Genomic DNA, 24,114 nt, shown 5'->3' with positions numbered 1-24,114 from the left:
TGGAATGGATGGTGCAGGAGGGGGAGAGAGCCTGGGGACGTAGTTTGGAGTGGAACTTGGCTTGTCTTTTTTTTTTTTTTTTTCTGACAGGCAGAGAGGATAGTGAGAGAGAGAGAGACAGAGAGAAAGGTCTTCCTTTTTGCCACTGGTTCACCCTCCTATGGCCGCTGCGGCCGCGCATCGTGCTGATCCGAAGCCAGGAGCCAGGTGCTTCTCCTGGTCTCCCATGCGGGTGCAGGGCCCAAGCACTTGGGCCATCCTCCACTGCCTTCCCGGGCCACAGCAGAGAGCTGGACTGGAAGAGGGGCAACCGGGACAGAATCTGGCGCCATGACCGGGACTAGAACCCGGTGTGCCGGCGCCGCAAGGCGGAGGATTAGCCTGAAGCCACGGCACCGGCTACTTGGCTTGTCTTGAGTGTCACACTAAGAAGTGTGAACTTCCTCTCTGTATAGTGGGAAACCCCTGCACGCTGGAAGGAGTCTGGCAGCACCACAAAGGGGGGACCAGGAGGCCAGCGATTCCTGAGTCAGTCAGTGACTGGGCTGGGGGGCGATGTGGGGCTCATCACTGGAAGAAATCCACCAACTGAAGTGACCAAATCATTACTGGAGTAGGGAGAGGTTAGGGACAAGGAATGGCCAAGTCTGATGGCAGAATTTCTATGTCCAGAATAGACCTATAGAGAAAAAAGGTAGATTGATGAGGAAAGGGGTCTTCTTTTAAGAACATGGGAAATGCTCTAAAATTGATAGTGGTGGTAGTTTCAAAGCTCGTTGAATAAACTAAAACCCATTTTTTTTTTAAAAAAAAGATTCATTTATTTATTTGAAAGAGTTACAGAGAAGCAGAGGCAGAAAGAGAGAGAGGGGTCTTCCAATCTGCTGGTTCACTCCCCAAATGGATGCAATGGCTGGAGCTAGACCAGTTCGAAGCCAGGAGCTTCTTCCTGGTGTCTCAAGTGGGTGCAGGGGCCAAGGAGTTGGGCCATCTTCTACTGCTTTCCCAGGCAGTATCAGAGCTGGATTGGAAGTGGAGCTGCCGAGACTTGAACTGGCGCCCATATGGGATGTTGGCACTGCAGGCAGTGGCTTTACCCACTACATCACAGTGCTGATCCCTAAAGCCCATTTAATTGTACATTTAAAGTGGGTGAATTGCATAGTCTTTTAATTATATCTCAATAAAACTGGTTTAAAAAGATTTCCTTAGATGACTGATAGAATAATGAAACTGTCAGCAAAATGCAAAGCATCAATAGCAGATTTGGGGAGATGTGTAAAGCAAGTGAGATTGGTTTTAGACATGTTAAGTGCATGGCACCTGCAGGACATACTTTGAGGAGGGCAAGCAGCCATATAGAAATGTTAGTGTGCAGGGCCGGCGCCGTGGCTTAACAGGCTAATCCTCCGCCTTGCGGCACCGGCACGCCGGGTTCTAGTCCCGGTTGGGGCGCCAGATTCTATCCCGGTTGCCCTCTTCCAGGCCAGCTCTATGCTATGGCCCGGGAAGACAGTGGAGGATGGCTCAAGTGCTTGGGCCCTGCACCCTCATGGGAGACCAGGAGAAGCACCTGGCTCCTGGCTTCGGATCAGCGCGATGCGCCGGCTGCAGCGGCCATAGGAGGGTGAACAAACTGCAAAAAGGAAGACCTTTCTCTCTGTCTCTCTCTCTCGCTATCCACTCTGCCTGTCAAAAAAAAAAAAAAAAAGAAAGAAAAAAAAAGAAAAGAAAAGAAAGAAAAAGAAAAAAGAAATGTTAGTGTGCAATTTGGAAGTGGTCAGATTTAACAATACAGATTTACAGTCTGTTTCTCCATAGGTAATTGTAGTAGGAATGCAAATCCCAGATTCACCGTTACTTAGCTGTATGATTATAGGCACCTTATTTAACCAGCCTACACTGTTACTTCCTCAGCTTTAAAATGGAGGTAATAATAACTGCCTCATAGATTGGTTTATCTTCCCTTGCAAAAGTTTTCTGTTGTCCTTTTGGGATTTGTTTGTTTTTTAAAAAATAACTGTGATATTCCACATGAAACTGCTAGTATACTTCCTGACACATAAGTGACCAATCAGTAGTAGTTATTACTACTCTCTATTGAAGTGGTAGGAGTAAATGAAGCCAAAGACTATAAGGAACAAGAATAGAGGAGGGTTGGTGCCACAGATATTGACAGAGGTCTGTTTTAGGGAAGAAAGAGGAGCAGGATAGTGATAAAGACAATGCATGCACATTTAATGGCTTAAAACATGATTTTTCTTAATATTTGGAGAGTTCAGAAAGGCATAAACTATATAGTAAGTTTCTTCCTCCTCATTCCCATCTCTCAAAGGAATAAAACGGATAAAATTTCTGTCCTTTCAATAGTTTGCCTTTTAGTGGGAAAATTTAACAAATAGATATTAGGGTAGGGTAAGGTGCTTTGAAGAGCGATAAGGCAGTTGAAGAGAGAGGGAGACGGAGATGTTATTTTAAACAGGATCAGTGATGACTCTAAGGAGGTGATATCTTAATGAAGGGGGTGCTAGCTATGAAAACTCTGGTGGGATCTGTTTCTGAATGACTAATGAACTAATCTAGACCAACCCTTCCATGAAGAACAAGGCTGCATGAAATATTAAAACGTCAGAAAGGCACCAAAGATCTAGTGAAGGGAAGAATTTCTGGGCCAGTTACAGATAGTGGAACCTGGCCTTGGAGATTATTTTTCAATTAGAGCAAACAATTGAGAGGTGAAGGTGCATTTGCATTTCTTCTTCTTTTTTTAAAGATTTATTTATTTGAAAGGCAGATTTACAGAGAGAGGGAAAAACAGAGAGAGAGAGAGAGAATTTCTCTTCAATCCACTTGTTCACTCCTAAAATGGCCATAATGGCCAGGGTTTGGCCAGGGCTGGGCTAGGCCAAACCCAGGAGCCAGGAACTCCAACCTGGTCTCCCATGTGGATGACAGGGGCCCAACCACTTGGGCCATCTTCGACTGCTTTCCCAGGCCATAGCAGAGAGCTGGATCAGAAGTGCAATAGCCAGGATTTGCCCATATGGGATGATGGCTTAATCTGCTATGCCCTAATGGCAGTCTGGAGGATGAACTTCTGAATCAAGGCAGTACAAGGCCAAAGAGCCCAAGAGGTGCTGAGCGTGGATTAGTAAAAAACTGCATTTTAAGGAATAAGGTGTACCTGAAATAAACCATCCTTCACAAGGACCAAATATGATTTTTGATCAAATAGGCCAGAAAATCTGGGATTGTGAAATTGGTTTAGGATGATTCTAGATTGCTGATCTCCCGGATGCCTTGTAGAAGCAAACAAAACCAAAATGAAATTTTGGGGTCAAAAATAGAGTACTAATGTTGAAATTCAATACACAGATTTAACAGCAAATTATATACAACCTAAGTGAATTTGCAAACTAAAGGAAAGCAAAAATTTAGCAAAATAAAGCCAAGAGAAACCAAAGGGTGGAAACCATAGAAGAGAGAGGTTAATACTGAGAGGAAACAGTGAGAATGTCTAATGTATATTTAATTCATGTCCCAAAGGAGAAGAGAGCGAAAATTAATTAGAAACAATATTTGATAAGTTAATATCTAAAATAATGAGAACATATTTAAGGGGACAGGCATTTGGTGCAGTGGTTAAAGATGCCTGCGTACCGCACTGAAGTACCTGGGTTCAAGTCCCACCCTCACTTCTGATCCAGCTTCCTGCTGTTGTGCACCATGGGAGGCAGCAGGTGATGTCCCAAGTATTTGGGTCTCTGCCACCCACGTGGGAGACCTGGGTTGAATTCCAGGCTCCTGGCTTCCACCTGGACCAATCCTAGGTGTTGTAGGCATTTGGGGAGTAAACCAGCAGATGGGAGATCTCTTTGTGTTTATGCCTTTCAAATTAAAAATTTGAAAAATTTTTAAATTGTTAAATTTAAAATGTTTAAATTGTTAAGAACTCAAAAATTAAGCAAGATAAATAAAAAGATATCTATACCTATAGAAGATCAAAAACAAAGAGAAAATTTTAAAGTCAGGGAAGATAAATTATCTTCAAAAGAAAGCAAAATGACAGCTGACTTTCCCAAACCACAGAATGGGATAGATTAACAGTGTTAATGCCCTGAAATAGAGTAATCATCAACCTAACATTTCATGCCTAGTAAAAATATTTCTCAAGTTAAAGGCCAATAAATCTATCTATATTTTATGTTAATATTATAATCCATATAGCAAGAAGAATTCAGCTGATTTTAGAATATAGTGTTTTGATCATACATTCTTTAAGGGATATACTCCAAGGGTGAAATGAATGCAAAGAACTCTTAAAATTCATTCTGTGGTCTTTATTGTTAGTAATAATATAGGTATTTGTATTGAAATTGTTGTATGCTATGTAGAATAGATGATTATGTTAGCATTATTAGAAACCAGAATTTCCAGCATCAGTTAGCAAATATATAATTGTAAATTCAAATAATAAAAAATGTAAAGTATTCCTGAAATGGAATTGAAAATAACAGTATGAATCCACAATTTTTCTTTTTTTTTTTAAGATTTATTTTATGTATTTGAAAGGCAGAGTTACAGAGAGGGCGAGAGAGACAGAGAGAGATCTCCTATCCTCTGGTTCACTCCCCAAATGGCTGCAGTGATCAGGGCTGGACCAGGCTGAAGCCAGGAACCAGGAGCTTTATCCTGGTCTCCCTTGTGGGTGCAGGGGCCCAAGTACTTGGACAATCTTCCACTGCTTTCCCAGGATCTTAGCAGGGAATTGAATCAGAAGTAGAGGAGACAGGACTTGAAACAGCACCCATATAGGATGCTGGCACTACAGTCTGGGGCTTTAACCCACTGTGCCACAGCACTGGCCCCCCACAATCTTTCTTTTAAAATTACATATATTTTGGGGCCGGCACTGTGGCATAGCAGGTAAAGCTGTCCCTTGCAGCACCAGCATCCCATATAGGTGCTGGTTCGAGTCCTGATTGCTCCACTTCTAATCCACCTCCCTGATAATGTGCCTGGGAAAGCAGCAGAACATGGCCCAAATGTTTGGGCCCTGCACCCATGTGGGAGACCTGGAAGAAGCTCCTGGCTCCTGGGTTCAGCCTAACTCTGGCTGTTGCGGCCACTTTGGGGGAATGGACCAAAAGTCTTACGGGCATCAGGTGGAGAATTATCTGACTGAGTAGTGGGGGAACTAGCCCCAGACCACAGTTGCTTCTGGTTCTATTTACCAAAGCTTGAAAAACAGACCCAGAAGACTTCCAGTTAACCTGATAGCAGAAAAAAACATTCAAGCATATTTTTTAAAGAACATGAAAAAAACACCCTGCACCCACTGAGGTAAACTTCACAAGGCTTGGCATCTAGTAGAAAATTCTTGGTTTGCAAAGACGTAGGAAAGTAGGATCCATAATGAAGAAAAGAATCAACCAGGGAAACCTGCCCAGAAATGGCACAAATGATAGCAAATAAGGCCATTAAAACACGTGTACTTATATGCCATATATTGAAGACATGAGGGGAACAGTTGAACTTTAGACATGGCACATGTAAAAACAGACTCATTGAACTTCTAGAAATAAATGAATCTTTAGTATGAAAATACACATGAGATTAATGGCCAAATTACACATTGCAGAAGAATTAGTGAACTTGAAGATACAGTAACAGAAATTAAAAACAAGGTCCCAGCGCTGTGGCATAGAGTATAAAGCTGCCACCTGCAGTGTCGGCATCCCATATGGGCACTGGTTCAAGTCCCAGCTGCTCCACTTCTGATCCAGCTCTCTGCTATGGCCAGGGAAAGCAGTGGAGGATGGCCCAAGTCCTTGGGCCCCAGCACTCACATGGGAGACCCGGAAGAAGCTCCTGGCTCCTGCTGCCTTTGGATCAGCTCAGCTCTGGACATTGCAGCCATCTGGATGGGGTGAACCAGCGGATGGAAGACCTCTCTCTCTCTCTGCCTCTGCTTCTCTGTAACTCTACCTTTCAAATAAATAAATAAAATCTTTAAAAAATAAAATATAGAGAAAAATATTTTTAAAGTTTTTTTAAATGAAGGAAACATCAGTGAATTATGGGATAACTTCAGATGGCCTAGCTTGGGAATGTGAAAGTAGAGTCCTGAAGGGAGAAAGGGAGGAAGATAAAATATTTGAAGAAATAATGGCCCCGAGGTTTCCAGATCTGATGAAAACTGTAAACCCACCAATCCATGGTCAGCAAAGCCCAAGCATAAGAAACATGGAAAAGGGGCCAGATGGTAGGCTGCCACCTGTCACTCAGGTATCCTGTATCAGAGTACTGGTTTGAGTCCTGGCTGCTCCACTTCCAGACCAGCTCCCTGCTAATGTACCTGGGAAGGCAGCGTAAGATGGCCTGCATGCTCGGGCCCCTGCCACCCATATGGGACACCAGGATGGAATTCCTAACTCCCAGCTTCGGCCTGGCCCGGCCCTGGCCATTGTGACAATTTGAGGAGTGAACCAGTAGATGGAAGATTTCTTTCTATGTGTGTGTATACTTTTCTCTATCACTCTGCCTTTCAAATAAATGAAAATAAAATTTTTTTTTAAAATGAAGAAAATTACATTATCAGATCTCTTAAAGTCAATAATGATTTTTAAAAATCTTAAAAGCAGCTTGATCTAAAAAGATGGATTACAGATAGACAAAGATAAGAATTATAGCAGATTTCATGTTGGAAACATTTTAGCTAGAAGAAAGTGAGGTTACATCTTAGAGTACTGAAAAAAGAAAACTGAACCTGAAATTCTGTACCAATTGAAAATATTTTTCAGAAATGAAAGCAAAATGAATTTTTTAGACATACAAAAGGTGATATGTGTTATAGGAAGTGTTTAAGGAAATGTTTTAAGTAGAAGGAAAATGATACCAGATGGAGCTCTGGATTTATACCAAAAAAATACTGGAAATGATAACTATGAATAGATACAGAGGATTTTGTAATTTTAAAGCAAAAATAACTGTTTAAGGTTTATAGTATATGTGTGAACAAAATGTGAGACAAGAATAGGGCAGCAGCCAGGACAGGAAAGTAGAAGGACATTGTCAGATTGTTACACTGTATGAGCTTGTTGTTAATCACTTCAAGGTAGACTGGGATAAGTTAAATTTTATTCTTTATTTTATTTTTTAAAATTTATTTGACAGAGTTATAGACAGTGTGAGAGAGAGACAGAGAAAAAGGTCTTCCTTCCGTTGGTTCACTCCCCAAATGGCTGCGCCGATCCGAAGTCAGGAGCCAGGTGTTTCTTCCTGGTCTCCCAAGCAGGTGCAGGGGCCCAAGCACTTGGGCCATCCTCCACTGCCCTCCCAGGCCACAGCAGAGAGCTGGACTGGAAGAGGAGCAACCGGGACTAGAACCCGGTGCCTATATGGGATGCCAGCGCTGCAGGCAGAGGATTAACCAAGTGAACCACAGCGCTGGCCCCCAAATTTTATACTTTAAAGCGTAAAGCAATCCCTAAGTTAACATGTCAAAGAATTATAACTAAAGAGCTGAAAAAGGAGATAAAATGGAGCTACAAAAATTCAATCCAGAATAGAATCTAAAAACAGGAGTGGAAAAAATATAAGAAAAAAATAGATAACAGACTTAAACCTAACCATAGCTGTACCCATATTAAATGTAAATGGTCTAAATAACTCAGTTAAAGACAGTCACGTTTTTTGGCTCCTTAGACCCTCTATTCTATGTGTGCAACACAAAAGGTTTTCTGGCACTGAACAGAATGTATCAGCCTCACTTCGCATGTTAATGCCTTCCCAGATGCACAAGGGGGACTTCATTTATGGGCACGCCCTCCCTTTGCTCTGTCGGGACTTTCCATAATGTCCCAGTACCTGCTAGGTAAGAATTTGAATCTTCACACTTAATGTCTTGCATTTAGCCTGTAAGAAAGGATTCATGCAAAGAAAGATCAAACAGAATACATATTCTGGTCTCTCTAGCCTTGGTCCAGGGAGAAGGTTAGGCAGTGTTTCTGAATAGGATGAGTGGGCATTTTTGATTGTCCTAGTGGGAGTGATGTCAGGAGGGGCACTAGTGGCATCTAGTGGGTAGAGGCCAGCAGTGCCACTAAACGCCCTACAATGTCCAGGACAGCACCCACGTGACAAAGAATTGCTGGACCCACAGAGTCAGTAGTGCTGAGGCTGAGAAACCTGGGTCAGAAGGACAGGGAGAACGGGATTGGGAGGTCCAGGGAGGGAAGCCAGATTTCCGGAGCCAGCCTGCCTTTGTCTTGCTTGGAGAATCGAGTGGAGAAGGCCGGAGGAAGTTTCTTTCTCAGTCTGAATATACTCAGATACACCCTAGAAAATATTCCTTTGCATGTACTTCTAGCATGCGTCACATTGAATTACAGTTCACTGTGTTTTATGACTATCTTTCATAATGTAAATATGGTAATTTGACAGTAGGTATTAAATCTAGTTATTGATTTTTATATCCCCCAAACTTAGACTGTTTAGCTAATACCATGATCAGATGAATAGGATGAATGCCCCCCCCCAAAAAAAAACTATCTCAATAGTGTACCTGTAGCTCATACTTATTAAACCCAAAATAAATTTCCGGAGATCCCTAATGGATCCGCTTCTGGTGTCTCACCTATCTTCAGCATGGAAGAAGCTTAATAAGTTATTGCATGGTACTCATTTATTTCTGGCATTGTGAATCAGATCAGTGTTATGTTTATAATATACAAATGAATATATGGAAACTAAAATGTGGGCGTTTTCTTTAGCAACTATACATATTCCTATATGGACCTTTAGGTCTGCCTCTGATGTTGTCAAGTTGGAAGGAGCCAACTACTGCTGTCTTCAAAGATACCTCTTATTTCATTGACTGGAAAAAATACCACTTGTGTATGGTGCCCAATTTGGATCTCGATTTGGACAAAGGTATACATGTATCTCCCTCTGAAAGGAGATTGAATGAAAAAATAAAAATCTAAGAAATATTAGAGAATCTGCAGAAAATATAAATAGCAGGTGTATATAAATACAGGACCCAGTGATTGGCTTAGGCAGGGGTGTGGGGTGGGGTTTTCTGAGTTTGCCGGTCTACCTGGAATGAGGCAAACAGGTTATCAAACAGGCAGAGCCCCAGCAGAACCTAACTGAGTCAGCATTGTTCCTTGATACTGGTTTTCTTCCCACTCTGTCTACTGCCACCTTTTTTGGGTCCTTCTAGGGTCTTGTTTGTAGGGTTTCTATTGTACCTTAATCTACCCATTTGAGGGCTTTTAAAAAATGGGTGAGCAAGGACACCTTTGAACTGTTGTGGAAAAGAAATGCTTCTTGATGAAGTAAGAACATTCACATAAAATTTTAAAACTTAAAACAGCACAAACATAAGACATCACTAGCATTGCACCTAGGAAGCTGGCTGCAATATTCATGTAGGGCCTGACCACAATGGCTTTTAGAGAATTAGGCTAACCTGTGCGTGGTTGATAACAGGACCAGTGACTACAAGTGGGAAACAGAAATACAGAACCCTGGACTGGAGCTAGGAGGTCTACAGTTTTGAGCCTGACTGCTGTTAGCTAGAATCTTTTTTTCTTTTTTAAGATTTATTTATTTATTTGAAAGTCAGAATTAAACAGAGAGAGGAGATAGAGAGAGAGGTCTACCATCTGCTGGTTCACTCCCCAATTGGCTGCAATGGCTAGAGCTCTGCCGATCCCAAGCCAGGAGCCAGGAGCTTCCTCCAGGTCTCTCACATGGGTGCAGGAGCCCTAGGATCTGGGTCATCTTCTGCTTTCCCAGGCCGTAGCAGAGAGCTGGATCAGAAGAGGAGCAGTCGGGTCCTGAACCAGCACCTGTATGGGATGCCGGCGCCTCAGGCAAGGGCGTTAACCCGCTGAGCCACAGCGCGGCCCCTTTTTAAGTCTGGATGGTAGTCTGGTCATTTGGATCCTGACAAAGATAATCAGTAAGGAAGAGGCGTTCTGGGGTTGTGACTGGCAGGGGAGGAGTGAGCTGAGGATTGGCAGTGTCTCCAGGGGAATGATAGGAGCTTCACCTACAAAGTAAGCCTGGGATGAGGTGTGTTTTGTTTTGTTTTGTTTTGTTTTCTCCTCTCTCTCTCAGGTAGGTAGTTTTTCCAAAAGATGGGGCTGAGAAGAAAGGGGTCCTTGGACAGGCTCCTCTAGAGGAAGTCATTTTGTGAGAACGGAATCATGCCATCAGTTGAAGAGGGATGACCTGGGTGAATTCTAGGGATACTGACATCTCTTTCTCTGTTTCATTTTTATTTTCACGATGCCTGAACTTGCTTGTTTGGAAATGGACAACATAGAAAAGGACCCCTTAATTCCCTTCCTCATTACTCTACAGGACAGAATCCAGATCGGCATAGAGGTATTTCTCTGTGTGGATCTGGAATGTAGGACGGTCCTGATTGTATTGAAGGCTCGAGGTGCTAGAACGTGGCCACAGAGCCTCAGAGTAGTTGAGAACCCAAACATCAGATAGTACTGGGTTATGAACAGATTTTGGAGTCAACCTAGCAAGGTCTAAAACTCAGTTCCACTACTCAGTAGCTCATGGTAAGCAAGATATTTAGCCTATCTGTGCATGTTTTCTTATTGCAGAATGGTTTAGCAATTCAGTCCTGCCCCGTGGTGGTGTTATGAAGTCTAAATGTTAAAATAGTACTTGCAGTGAATTCTATATGGTACCTGATGCTTCGTGCGAGTTAGTTGTCGTCATTACTCAGTTTATACTCTGCCCTCTGCCTCTTGCTAGTCATATCTACCTTATAAACTTTTTGAGGAATAAATGAGTTTTTGTGTAATACTTTCCAGTAAACGCAAAGGCGTGCTGTTTGGTTTGCGTTTTTCAGTAGACGAAGGAGCCGCTGAGCTAAAGCCAGCCCTGGTTTGCGTTTTATACCCCGTTGTTATTTTGATGTTCTTCCTGTGAGTCACTATTATTTGCCTCTGTTGTATGAATAGAAAAACAGGTTCAAAAGGGAGAAGTGAGTGTTTGCATTTAACTCTCCTGTTCTCAGGTCTTTTTTGTTCAGGATATAGGTTGTTTAGTTGCTGAATATTTTGAGGACTTGATTATGTTGAAAATGTGTATAATATCTTGTCCTCTAGATGTCATGCTTCCAGATGTGGGTTATCAGGTGGGATCCAGTCAGCGGGATCAGTCTCAGAATATGGACCCTCCAGGACGAACTCTGCTACTTTTTCTCTTTGTGGATTTCCACAGTGGATTTCCAGTCCAGCAAACGGAACTCTGGGGTAGGTACAGGAGAATGGGGTTGCCAACTTGGGCGAGCCAAGTGCTAAGAGGATAAAAGGAGTTAGATATATTTCTGTAGAATAAAGAATTTCAGTGAAAAACCTTGCTTAATAAATCAAATTATATGCCCTGTGGAAAAGTGGATGCAACACTTAAATGGTGACAGTCTCAGATTTCGTTAGCCAGAAATCAGCAGACACTTCCTATAATGCTTCCTAAGAGTATATCACCTTAGAGCAGTGGTTCTCAACCGTAGCTGCATGATATATTACCTGGGGAATTTATTTATTTATTTTTTGTCAGGCAGAGTGGACAGTGGGAGAGAGAGACAGAGAGAAAGGTCTTCCATTACCGTTGGTTCACCCTCCAATGGCCACTGTGGCCGGCACGCTGCAGCCGGTGCACCACGCTGATCCGAAGCTAGGAGCCAGGTGCTTCTCCTGGTCTCCCATTGGGGTGCAGAGCCCAAGCACTTGAGCCATCCTCCAGTGCACTCCCGGGCCACAGCAGAGAGCTGGCCTGGAAGAGGGGCAACCGGGACAGAATCCGGTGCCCCCACCAGGACTAGAACCCGGTGTGCCAGAGCCGCAAGCGGAGGATTAGCCTATTGAGCCGTGGCGCCGGCCATACCTGGGGAATTTCTAAAATATGTCCCAGCCACACATACGGAGAGGGCTTTTCTTGGACAAAGGTGGGGCCCAAGCTCAGTGTGAAAACCACTGAGTTTGAGTTTGTTTATGCATTTCTTAAAATATTTATTTATGTATTATTTATTTATTTATTTATTTTTGGGAAGTGTTACAGAGAGGGAGAGAGAGGGACATATCTTCCATCTGCTGGTTCATTCCCCAGATGCCCACAAGAGCCAGCGTTGGGCTAGGGTGAAGCCAGGGGCTTTATCAGAATCTCCCCTGTAGGTAGCAGGGGCCCAAGTACTTAGGCCATCTTCCACTACTTTTCCCAGGCCATTAGCAGGGAGCTGGATCAAAAGTGGAGCAGCCAGGACTTGAACCGGCACCCATATGGGATGGTGGTATCACAGGCAGCAGCTTTACCCACTGTGCCACACTGCCAGCCATGGTTTATGCATTTTAATCCAGTAAGCCTTGGGTCGTACACTTACTGTTGCTCATTGCCCTCCTAAACTTTGAGGCAAGTTAGAAGTGGAGCTGATACACGTTTGGGGAAAGTTCATGAGCCTCCCTCTTGGTGCCTCTGATGCATGTCTGTGCTCTCCTCTCTGTGGGACTTGTGTCCTTGTGGGACTCTGCCCTGCAAGCATTCCAGTGCTGTGTTACGTGGCCCTGATCCCATCATGTCATATGACTGCTTATCACCCTGGATCAGGAAAGCTTATGTTGACTGGTGCCAACTACTGGTTGAACAAACCATAGCCAGCTCTGGGATTGTTCCTGCAGCCTTCCTTCAAGGCCTCTCCTGCCATTTCCCCACACACGTACTCTGGGAGAGAAGTTCCTGGGCTTGGGCTTGCAACTCTTATTTGAGGAGCTCATGTTCTTTGATGCCCTGCTGTTCCATTGATTATGGCCAGAAAAATGGAAACTAGAAGAGACCCAAACTAAAAATGCTTCAGCAAGGAGGTCTCAGGTGAGGACAACTAGGGCTGTTACCTGGCCTGTGTTCACATGGACAGAGGTTGCTAAGAAAAGCAGCTTAAGGTTGTGGAAGGGACCACAGGATAGGAACCAGTGACCTGGGTTTGAGGCTGGTGTTGTGGTGCGGTGGGTTAAGTCGCCTCTTGCAGTACCAGCATCCTGTATTGGAATGTCCATTTGAGTCCTGACTGCTGTGCTTCCAATCCAGATTCCTACTGGTGTATCTGAGAAGCCAGCAAAGTGTGACTCAAGTACTTGGCCCCTGCCACCCATGTGATAGACCAGGATGGCTTCCAGACTCCTGGCTTTGGCCTGGCTCATACCTGCCTAGTGAAGCCATTTAGGGAGTGAACAAGCCGGAGGGAGTTTCTTGCTGTGTGTCTCTCTTTCTCTCCCTGTCACTCTGCCTTTCAAACAAATAATCTTTGAAAAAAAAAAAAAAAAAGAAAACTTTTTTTCCAGGCATGTGTTATATCATTTTAAAAAGAGAGAGAGACATCTGTGTTTAATTTTAGCTCAAACATCAACTTCCTCAATGGTGCTTTGAAGCAAATCACATAAATCAATTTAGTCTTGATTTGCATCTTTAACAAGGGATTGTGGCCAGTGCTGCGGCTCAGTAGGCTAATCCTCCACCTGCAGCGCTGGCACACCAGGTTCTAGTCCCGGTCAGGGCGCCGGATTCTGTCCTGGTTGCCCCTCTTCCAGGCCAGCTCTCTGCTGTGGCCCAGGAGTGCAGTGCAGGATGGCCCAAGTGCTTGGGCCCTGCACCCCATGGGAGACCAGGAGAAGCACCTGGCTCTGAGCTTTGGATCAGCGCAGTGCACTGGCTGCAGCGCGCCGGCCGCAGCGGCCATTGAAGGGTGAACCAACGGCAAAGGAAGACCTTTCTCTCTGTCTCTCTCACTGTCCACTCTGCCTGTCAAAAAAAAAAAAAAAAAACCACAAACAAAACAAAAACAAAAAAAACCCCAAGGGATTGTTAGACTTGATGATATCAGAGGCCCTTCCAATCTAAAGACCTCCTTAACAAGCTCTGCTACCTCCTAGTAGTTTTTTTTTAAGTTTGCCAGAGGATGATCCTAAGATACTGTAAGCTTGATACCGTGTTCTCAGTCCTATTGAATGTATCTTAAGGACTCAGATTCCTCAGAAACCAGTGTTACCTATTATTCTTATAGGACTCTGGTAATTTATATACTTTCTTTAAAAATGATTTATGTATTTATTTGAAAATCAGAGTTACACAGAGAGAGAAGGAGAGGCAGAGAGAGAGAGATCTTCCATCTGCTGGTTTACTCCTCAGATGGCTGCAACGGCCAGAGTTGTGCTGATCCAGAGCCAGGAGCTTCCTCTGGGTCTCCCACATAGGTGCAGGGGCCCAAGGACTTGGGCCATCTTCTACTGCTTTCCCGGGCCATAGCAGAGAGCTGGATCAGAAGTGGAGCAGCTGGGATTGGAACCGGCGCTCATATGGGATGCAGGCACTGCAGGCGGTGGCTTTACCTGCTATGCCACAGTGCCAGCCCCTTATATACTTCTGTTTAGCTTGATTCTGAAAGCTTCCATTAGGTATCTTAGTAGTTGTCCTCAGTATTGGATTAAAAATAAATTCATATCACTGAAAACAAGGCTTCCACTTTCCCACCGCCTGGGATTTGTGAAGTGTACATCCGCGAGATTTGGTGCCCATTTGAACTTTCACAGTTGGAGATGTCAGCGAGGGTGTCAACATGAAAAACTGCCAAGTCTTGGTCTTATCATCTGATATGCAAGATACTGGCAACATTATCATCAAGCAATGGCTGGCTTGTGTGTGAAGCCACCAGATGCCTACAGGAAGGCTGTGACATCCTATTTCAGGTTCTGGTGGTACTTCCCTCCTGCAGGTCTTTCCTGTAGCTCTGAGGGTAATGAGGTTGGACATTCCCTCATCCAAAGCCTCAAAGCACTCCCACTGGTTATTCACATTTCAGAAGCTCAGGGCCTTCTGAGAGCAGCAGGAGCCAGGCATCCAGGGAGAAGAACAAGCTTTGTCTGAGGAGGAGGGGTTTGCGAACAAGTCGGAAGGGGAGGTAAAATGAGACCTGAGTGAGGAGTTCTGCCAGTGTTTTGCAGAGGGAAGAGCAATGGAGGCAGCAGTACTGGACGTGGAGCTTCTGGACGCTCATGTGAATGGGCACCGTAACCTGGACTGCAGCACCCACATCCACCAGGAGGCCCTGTGAGCAGCACCAGGCCAAGATCAAGGGCTTACACAGGACAGCAATGCCAAGATGCAGGCCATGGAGGCGACAGTGCAGCTGAGCTTGGACAAGCATTGTGACTGAGAGCAGCTCAAGTACTGCACCCTCTTTCCTCAAGTGCTGAGCTGTGGGCGCAGGGTCCTCTGGGAATGCTTTCCAAACAAAGTCCCCAGCCTTACAGCCTCACGTTGGGATATACTGTCTTCATCTCTCCTGTAAACTTCTGAGGGAGAGAAGACTTTATACGGAGATACGAGGAGGATTTTGCCAGTCCCATTGGCCCATCCTGGGGAGCATGTAATGTGTCAGTCACTTGGAAGTGGGCAGGATGTATGTTGTTGCCAACAACTTCAACAGGAAGGTCCTCTTGACACGTGATAATTTCATATATATTTCACTGGTTTTTGACATTGAAAAACAATAGTGTTCAGTTCATTAAATTCATTCCTAGAGAAAGAAGAGGGAAGAAATTAATCACTGCATCAGCAAATGTAAGTGTCTTTAATCCGAACACCAGCAGCTCTGAGGAAGCGCACAGTGAGGGCAGCCCGAGAAGGCAGTAACGGCGCCTTCTTGTCCCTCTTCCTTCCCAGAGCCTGGAGCACTTCCTCCAAAATGCCTCAGGAAGCAGATTGTGCAGACTTACAGGCTGTCTCCATGTGTCTTTAAAAATCACTGAATTGGCCTTCTGCCCACCTTGTCATGGTGACTTTTCTGTGATTAGCTCATTATTCTGCTGCAACGTCAGAAGCATCTGGTGGTATCAGCAGTTTTAGAAATGAACTTTGGCTTTTAACCACATGTCTGGGGATCTGATTTCTTGAGGCTATTCTTAGACCAAACTGTAGAAACAGGAATCCACATGATATCACAGCAACAGCAGTATTTTCCCTTTGGACGCTGCATTTGAACAATGTACACTTCAGAACACTTCATATGTTGTATCCTGGTTTACACACACAACACACCTGTGAATGTGGTACAGAGCCTTGTTCTGTGCTCATGTGAGGGAGGGGAAGTGGCTGCTTCTCTACTAGTTGGTGGTAGAATTGATCCTAGAATCAGTGTTTTTCTGTCTCTAGCTCCAGACTCCTTTTGAGCCACCACTTTAGCCTCTGCACCAGACAAGAATCACTGTGCTTCGTGTAAATCTTCTCTCTGGCTTGCATTCTCAGTGCAGTACTAGGGAAAGCCAGCCAGCCTCAGGTGGTGTCTTTGAACAAAATATCCAGAGGAGAGCAGAAAAACACTGAGAACAGGAGATTCGTTAAGCAGCGCTTTGTCTAGCTGCTCTGTGTTTGTCTTCCTGTGTCTGCGTGATTGCCACACAAGGTGCTCTTGCCTGTCATTCCAACGGTTGGCTTCTCTGCATGATGTCAAGTAGGGGTGCCTGTTATTGAGAGATGATTCTCCATCTTTTTTTTTTTTTAAAGATTATTTGAAAGGCAGAGTTAGAGAGAGAAGTAGAAATAGATCTTTCATCCACTGGTTCACTCCCCAAATGGCCCCAATGGCCAGAGCTGGGCTAGGCCAAAGCTAGGAGCTTCATCTGGTTCTCCCACTTGGGTGCAAGGGCCCAAGGACCTGGGCCATTTCTGCTTTCCCTGGTACATTAGCAGGGAAATGGATCAGAAATGGAGCAGTGGGGATTTAACCAGTACACATTAACCTGTTAGGCCACAATGCTGGCCTCAATAATTCTCCATTTAAAATGACCTGGGGAAGCAGGATTCAGACCACAATAGATATGTTCAGTGCTGTATTGGCGTTCCCCCTGCTCAAAGTAAGGTTGTTTCTTACTATACCTGTCTGCTCTACCTCTGTAGCAGCCAGGGACACTTGGTTTCATGCAAGTAAATAAATAAAAATAAAAAAATAAAAGGACCTGGGGTTGGCGCTGTGGCATAGCAGGTAAAGCCACCGCCTGCAGTGCTGGCATCCCATGTAGGTGCCAGTTCAAGTCCTGGCTGCTCCACTTCTGATCCAGCTCTCTGCTATGGCCTGGGAAAGCAGTGGAAGATGGCCCAAGTCCTTGGGGCCCTGCACCCGTGTGGGAGACCCGGAGGAAGCTCCTGGCTCCTGGCTTCAGATTGGTATAGCTCTGGCCATTGCAGCCAATTGGGGAGTGAACCAGCGGATGGAAGACCTCTCTCTCTCTCTGCCTCTCCTTCTCTGTGTAACTCTGCCTTTCAAATAAATAAGTAAATAAATCTTTCTTTCTTTTTTTAAGAAAAAAGACCTTGTACCAGCAGGTCTCAGAATTCATAATTTCCTCACCACAACACATCAGAAAGAATTGATACGCTGCCAGCAATGGTGGCTCACCAGATGGTGACACTCAGCTAGGTGTGGAGGGAGTTAGCCACGCTCCAGAAGGCTGACCCTCTCCCCCCTTCTCTTCTCCTGTGGGAGTCATCATTATCATTGTGGTATATATTGCTGGTGTGAATTAAACAGGATCATTTGTTTCTCCAGAAATAATTTTCTTGAACTTTCTTTCATTTGTAAGTGAGAACTGGGTGGGTTTGAAAGTTGCTGGGGGAGGGGAGGGGGTTATATTTAAAGAAAAAGTAGTTGCTTGTGGACAGGTAGAAGTGACCCCTTCCAGCCAGCACTGCGGTTCACTAGGCTAATCCTCCGCCTTGTGGCGCCGGCACCCTGGGTTCTAGTCCCGGTTGGGGTGCCGGATTCTGTCCCGGTTGCCCCTCTTCCAGTCCAGCTCTCTGCTGTGGCCCGGGAGTGCAGTGGAGGATGGCCCAGGTGCTTGGGCCCTGCACCTGCGTGGGAGACCAGGAGGAAGCACCTGGCTCCTGGCTTCGGATTGGCACAGCACCGGCCGTAGCGGCCATTTGGGGGGTGAACCAACAGAAGGAAGACCTTTCTCTCTGTCTCTCTCTCTCACTATCTAGCTCTGCCTGTCAAAATAAATAAATAAATAAAAAATAAAGTGACCCATTCCAAGAGACATCTTTCACAGTCCTGGTCCCGCCTCAGAGCATGGAGAAGCGGTCTTGAAATAGTCATCCATGGCCAGCGCTGTGGCTTAATAGGCTAATCCTCCGCCTTGCGGCGCTGGCACACCGGGTTCTAGTCCTGGTCGGGGCACCGGATTCTGTCCCGGTTGCCCCTCTTCCAGGCCAGCTCTCTGCTGTGGCCCGGGAAGGCAGTGGAGGATGGCCCAAGTGCTTGGGCCTTGCACCCGCATGGGAGACCAGGAGGAAGCACCTGGCTCCTGCCTTCGGATCAGCACGATGCGCCGGCTGCAGCGGCCATTGGAGGGTAAACCAACAGCAAAAAGGAAGACCTTTCTCTCTGTCTCTCTCTCTCACTGTCCACTCTGCCTGTCAAAAAAAAAAAAAAAAAAGAAAGAAAGAAAGAGTCATCCTTGCTCAGGAGTCTGATTGTCTCCTTTCCTTTAGGGGTCCACACTCTGCTCCGAACTCACCTCAGTACCGTCCTCAGGGAGAGCCACAGTGTGGTGCAAGATTCCATCCAGTTCACCGTGGACCAAGTCCTGGGGCAGCATCATCAGGCCGTCAAGGTAATGAGAAATCCACAGGCTCCTTTCTCCTGCTCTCTAAGAAAGAGTGTAAGGCAGACGGGGCCGAAGAGCCTGTTCCTCTCCTTTTCTGTCCCCTGGGGTGATCTTACAGCCCTGCCTTGTAGCCTAGGAATGCAGGCTCTAACTTAGGTGGATCACTAAATCAGCCTGTGCAGTCTTCCCTCCTAGTGGATGGATTTGAATAAACAGGGACAGAAATAATAGTGGAAAATCGGTGGTGCTGTGCCTGGGCCTTATCTCTGTGTCTCCCTTTCCCACACATACTTCTGGAGCTGCTGCTTCACTAAACTTTACAGTCCTCTCCCATCTCCTAATTCTTCATACCAGGGCTTTTTTTGTTAAGATTTATTTATACATTTGAAACACAGAGCATGAAAGAGAGAGAGAGAGAGAAACATGCACAGTGCACTTTTCTATCTGCTGGTTCACTTCCCAAATGGCCACAACAGCCAGGGCTGGGCCAGACTAAGCCAGGAACCAGGAACTCCATCCAGGTCTCCCACATGGGTGGCAGGGGCCCAAGAACTTGAGCCACCCTCCTCTGCCTTCCTGGGGGCATCAGCAGGACTCTGGATTAGAAGTGGAGGAGCTGGGACTCAGACTGGCACTCAGTACAGGATGTCAGTTTCACAAGTGGCAGCTTAACCTGCTGTTAACAACACCAGTCCCAATGCTTTCTCTTCCTACTTTGCTCAATTCCTCCATCCTTTTTTTTAAAACTCCATTTGACCTTCTTTTCAGGGGAAAAAAAAAACAAACAAAGAGAACAAAACTTAAAGCTTTTCCTTTTTTTAAAATAGTATATTCTATTGATTAATGCCTTACTGCTTATCTTTTCTGAATGCATCTGTGGCAATTAGTTATGTCTATGAAAGGAGAGAGCATTTGAAAATGTTTGTAATCCAGAGCCGGCACTGTGGCGTAGCAGGTAAAGCCGCCACCTGCAGTGCCAACATCCCATATGGGCGGGCACCAATTTGAGACCCAGCTGCTCCATTTCTGATCCAGCTCTCTGCTGTGGCCTGGGAAAGCAGTGGAAGATGGCCCAAGGCCTTGGGGCCCTGCACCCATGTGGGAGACCTGGAGGAAACTCCAGGCTCCTGGCTTTGGATTGGCACAGCTCCAGCCATTGTAGCCATTTGGGGAGTGAGCCAGTGAATGGAAGACCTCTCTGTCTCTGTCTCTCTCTCTGTCTCTCTCTCTCTCCCTCTCCCTCTCCCACTCCCTCCTTCTCTCTCTCTCTCCCTCTCTCTCTCTCCCTCTCCCTCTCCCTCTCTTTCTCTCTCTCTGTCTCTCAAAAAAAATTTATAAGCCCTAAGGGTCATGATATGAAGCTATATTATGATCTCAGTGTTTTTTCTGGGGCCAGAGTGGAGTGGGGGAGAAGGATGAAATCCTGCTCAGACTGGATCTCTGGCTCCTTTGGGATTCTCTGAGCCAGCAACTTGGAACTATGCAGTCTCACCCTTTATGCTTCTTTGTGTCCCCCAGAGCCAGCAGAAACTGAAGGCCTCCCTCTCTGTGGCTGTGAATTCCATCCTCACCATTGTGACTGGGAGTACCGACAGCAGCTTCCGAAAGACCTGTCTCCAGGCCCTTCAGGTTAGCAGGGGACTGTGGCGGCTTAAAGGTACCAGGGCTTTAATGGCATTCAGTTACCTGTCTTTTTCTTTAAAAGATGTATTTATTTTTTTTGAAAGGTAGAGTTACAGAGAGGCAGAGGCAGAGGCAGAGAGAGAGGTCTTCAATCTGCTGGTTCACTCCCCAGATGGCTGCAACAGCTGGAGATACGCTGATCAGGAGCCAGGAGCTTCCTTAGGTCTCCCACACAGGTGCAGGGCCCATCCTCCATGGCTTTCCCAGGCCATCAGCAGAGAGCTGGATCAGAAGTGGAGCAGCCGGGACTTGAACTGGCGCCCATATAAGATGCCGGCACTGAAGGCAGTGGCTTTACCCACTATGCCACAGCGCCAGCCCCCAGTTACCTATCTTGCTATCAGGCCTAAATGTTATCAGAAATATTTGCTGGTTGTATAGTAGTATGTATACTATTTTGTCAATGAGAATACAAGTTCTTTAAGATGTCTGTTTCCTTTAGGTCACACAGCTACTTAAGAGCCACGCTAGGGTTAGATCAGTGAATCCCAGTGCCTTGTTGGGGAACGCTCTGCTGTCTCATGTGACAGCATGTTGGGAATAACTGAGCAACCCTAAGTATTACATGTATGTGACAGGATGCACGGGGCAGAGTTTGGGAATCAGAGGCTTGGGTTCAAATCATGACTCATTTACTCACTAGCTATGTAGATTTAGCCTGTATTTAACTTCTCTGAGCCCATCTACAAATTGTAAAAAAAAATCCTTCTTCACAGGGTTATCATGAAGGTGAGGGCTAAGTGTGTGCTGTATTTTTACACAGAATATCCTCCATCCACTGGTTCACTCCCCAAATGGCCACACCAAAGCCAGGACTGGAAGTAGAGCAGCCAGGACTCCAACCTGCACTCACATGGGATGCCGGCATTGCAGGTGGCAGCCTAACCAAATGTGCCACAACACTGGCCCCTGGTGCTTCATTTTTATGCATGTCTTTCCTTAAAAAGATAACACAAAATTTTAAATAACTAATTTTGTCACTATAGTTTATAATTTTTCATATTAATAGTTGCCATGAGAACATTCCATTTTAATATTTAAGTTGACATTTTCCATTTCAACAGTCTTGGGATTTTGTTTTGGTTAATCAATATTCTACTATGTCATTTTAATCTAAACCATTCATCTAATGTTAGACATTTAAGCTGGTTACATTCCTCCTGATATAATGCTTCAGTTGATACCCTTGTGTGATGTTGTCTTGTGAATTATTTCTCAGAATAAGTTTCTATAAGTGGAGTTAACTGGATCAAAGAGTTAAATACCAGGGCCAGTGTTGTGGCATAATGAGTTAAGCCACCACCTGTGTCGCCAGCATCCCATTTTGGCACTGGTTCAAGTCCTAGCTGCTCTACTTCCAACCCAGCTCCCTACTAATATGCCTGGGAAAACAACAGAAGATGGCCCAAGTGCTTGGGTCAATGGGAGACCTAGATGAAGCTCCTGGCTTCAGCCTGGCCCAGCCCTGACTGTTGACTGTTGTGGCCATTTGGGGGAGTGAACCAGCAGATGGAAGATCTCTCTGTCTCTCTGTGTAACTCTACCTTCCTTTCAAATAAAGAAATAAATCTTTACATTTTTTTAAGGAGTAAAATACCTTTATAAGTTAGTGTATTTTATCATTGCTTCAACTTTCTGGGTTATGTGGGTTACTCAGAGTGGGGGAGAATACCTTATTAGGAATTCCAAGATATGCATTAAGGCCTTAGCTTTTGTACTAATTAGCCGTGAGGTTTTGACTGGGTCACTTCTCCTTCATGTGTCTGAATCTCTGATCTATAACATTAGTGTGTTGTATAGGTGATTACTCTGGTCCCCCTTAACTCTAACATTGTGTATTAAAAAACAGAATGCTTTTACCCATTCACTGTGGGTGAAACGGTATTCTTTTGTTCCTGTCATTTGTAAAGGTCTTATCTGAGGAAAAGCTCTTCAGTCAGCCTCTGCTGTCCAGTAGAATCTGTGCCCTCTGGGAGTTTATTTTACAGAACCGTTTATATGACCCCCTCAGGAACAGACAGCTCTCTGGGACACTTACCTCCTCCTGCAGAGATAGGGGGAAAGCCCTGGTTTGAAGGTTCTTGCTTGGTGACAGAAATGGGAAGGCATACACGATCCACACTCCCCGTCTCGTGGCAAGTTTCCCAGGCCTTCTTTCTATCTCTCCTGCCTCTAGGGAGACTAAGGAAACTTCCAACAATGAGAGGGATGTTAGTGTTCTACCTTCCTATCTGCCTTCTGCTTCCGCCGTATAAACTTCCTGTGATAGTCCCTCTGGGTTTCCAGGACTGGGACTCAGCGCGTTCTCTCTCTGTCTCATTTTAGGCAGCTGACACACAGGAGTTTGGGACCAAACTGCACGAAGTATTTCATGAGATCACTCAGCACCGACTTCTTCACCATGGCCCATGTGACAGGAAGCAGGTAAATGTGAAGTAAGAACCAGCACTCCGGTAGAAACCTTCCATGTTGCTCTGTGAGGTTCTGAATCAGCGTAGACACGGGTGCCTCAGATCCCACAGTCTGAGGTTAGTCTTTCAGCAAGGAAGTCTGGGATTTAGAAAAACTGTGTGAGACATAGTGTTCTACAGGGGCTAGGAGCCCAGGTAGGCATGGCTTGAATTCTACTTCTGCCACTAACTAGTTGTTGGCATTCATGTGGAAGTTATTTAACATTTTAAAGCCTCAGTTTCTTTTTTTTAATTTTTTAAATTTTTTTTTGACAGGCAGAGTGGACAGTGAGAGAGAGAGACAGAGAGAAAGGTCTTCCTTTTTGCCGTTGGTTCACCCTCCAATGGCCGCCGCAGCTGGTGTGCTGTGGCTGGTGCGCTGCGGCCGGCGTACCGCGCTGATCCGAAGGCAGGAGCCAGGTGCTTCCTCCTGGCCTCCCATGGGGTGCAGGGCCCAAGCACTTGGGCCATCCTCCACTGCACTCCCTGGCCACAGCAGAGAGCTGGCCTGGAAGAGGGGCAACCGAGACAGAATCCGGCGCCCCAACCGGGACTAGAACCCGGTGTGCTGGTGCTGCAAGGCGGAGGATTAGCCTAGTGAGCCGCGGCGCCGGCCAGTTTCTTTTTTTTAAATGTTATTTATTTATTTGAAAGGCAGAGTGATGGGGCGTAGTGGGGGGCAGTGGGGAGAGACAGAGATCTCTGGTTCACTCATGAAAGGGCTGCAATAGCTGGGGTTGGAGCTGGGTCAGGCTAAAGCTAGAAGCCAGGAATTAGATACCAGTCGCTGTGAGTGGCAGGGCCCCAGAGCACTTGGGCCATCTTCCACTACTTTCCCAGGAGCATTAGCAGAGAGCTGGAGTGGAGGTGGAGCAGCTCAAACTGGCACTCCAGTATGGGATGCAGACACTGCGGGTGGCGGCTTAACCTGCTGCACCATACTTTGGCCTCCTCTGTATCAGTAAAGTAGGAGTGATGTATACCTAAAATAATTGTTTTGAGGTATGAATAAGATAAAGCATGCGGGCTGGCGCCATGGCTCAACAGGCTAATCCTCCACCTTGCGGCGCCAGCACACCAGGTTCTAGTCCCGGTTCGGGCACTGGATTCTATCCCGGTTGCCCCTCTTCCAGTCCAGCTCTCTGCTATGGCCCGGGAAGGCAGTGGAGGATGGCCCAAGTCCTTGGGCCCTGCACCCCATGGGAGACCAGGAGAAACACCTGGCTCCTGGCTTCGGATCAGTGAGATGCGCCAGCCACAGCGGCCTTTGGAGGGTGAACCAACGGCAAAAAGGA

General features: G+C 45.7%; 1 protein-coding gene and 1 non-coding gene across 2 annotated transcripts in view; both read left to right on the top strand.

Annotated features, from left to right (window-relative positions):
- TOP6BL (TOP6B like initiator of meiotic double strand breaks) overlaps positions 1–24,114 on the top strand; it is a 96,536-nt gene that overhangs the window by 65,116 nt on the left and 7,306 nt on the right. The window contains exons 9-13 of the mRNA XM_062195966.1: positions 8,784–8,934; positions 11,142–11,288; positions 18,571–18,692; positions 20,205–20,315; positions 22,695–22,793. Coding sequence (XP_062051950.1) covers positions 8,784–8,934; positions 11,142–11,288; positions 18,571–18,692; positions 20,205–20,315; positions 22,695–22,793 — 630 coding nt within the window. The remainder of the gene's footprint in view (positions 1–8,783; positions 8,935–11,141; positions 11,289–18,570; positions 18,693–20,204; positions 20,316–22,694; positions 22,794–24,114) is intronic.
- LOC133764940 (small nucleolar RNA SNORA63) lies at positions 16,874–17,004 on the top strand. The gene has a single exon (XR_009866508.1). It is a non-coding gene; the product is annotated as a small nucleolar RNA SNORA63 (small nucleolar RNA).

This window comes from Lepus europaeus, chromosome 7 (assembly GCF_033115175.1).
Source record: "Lepus europaeus isolate LE1 chromosome 7, mLepTim1.pri, whole genome shotgun sequence".
Classification (NCBI taxonomy): domain Eukaryota; kingdom Metazoa; phylum Chordata; class Mammalia; order Lagomorpha; family Leporidae; genus Lepus; species Lepus europaeus.
Note: the sequence above shows the minus strand (reverse complement) of the source record. Positions and strands in the feature narration are given on the sequence as shown.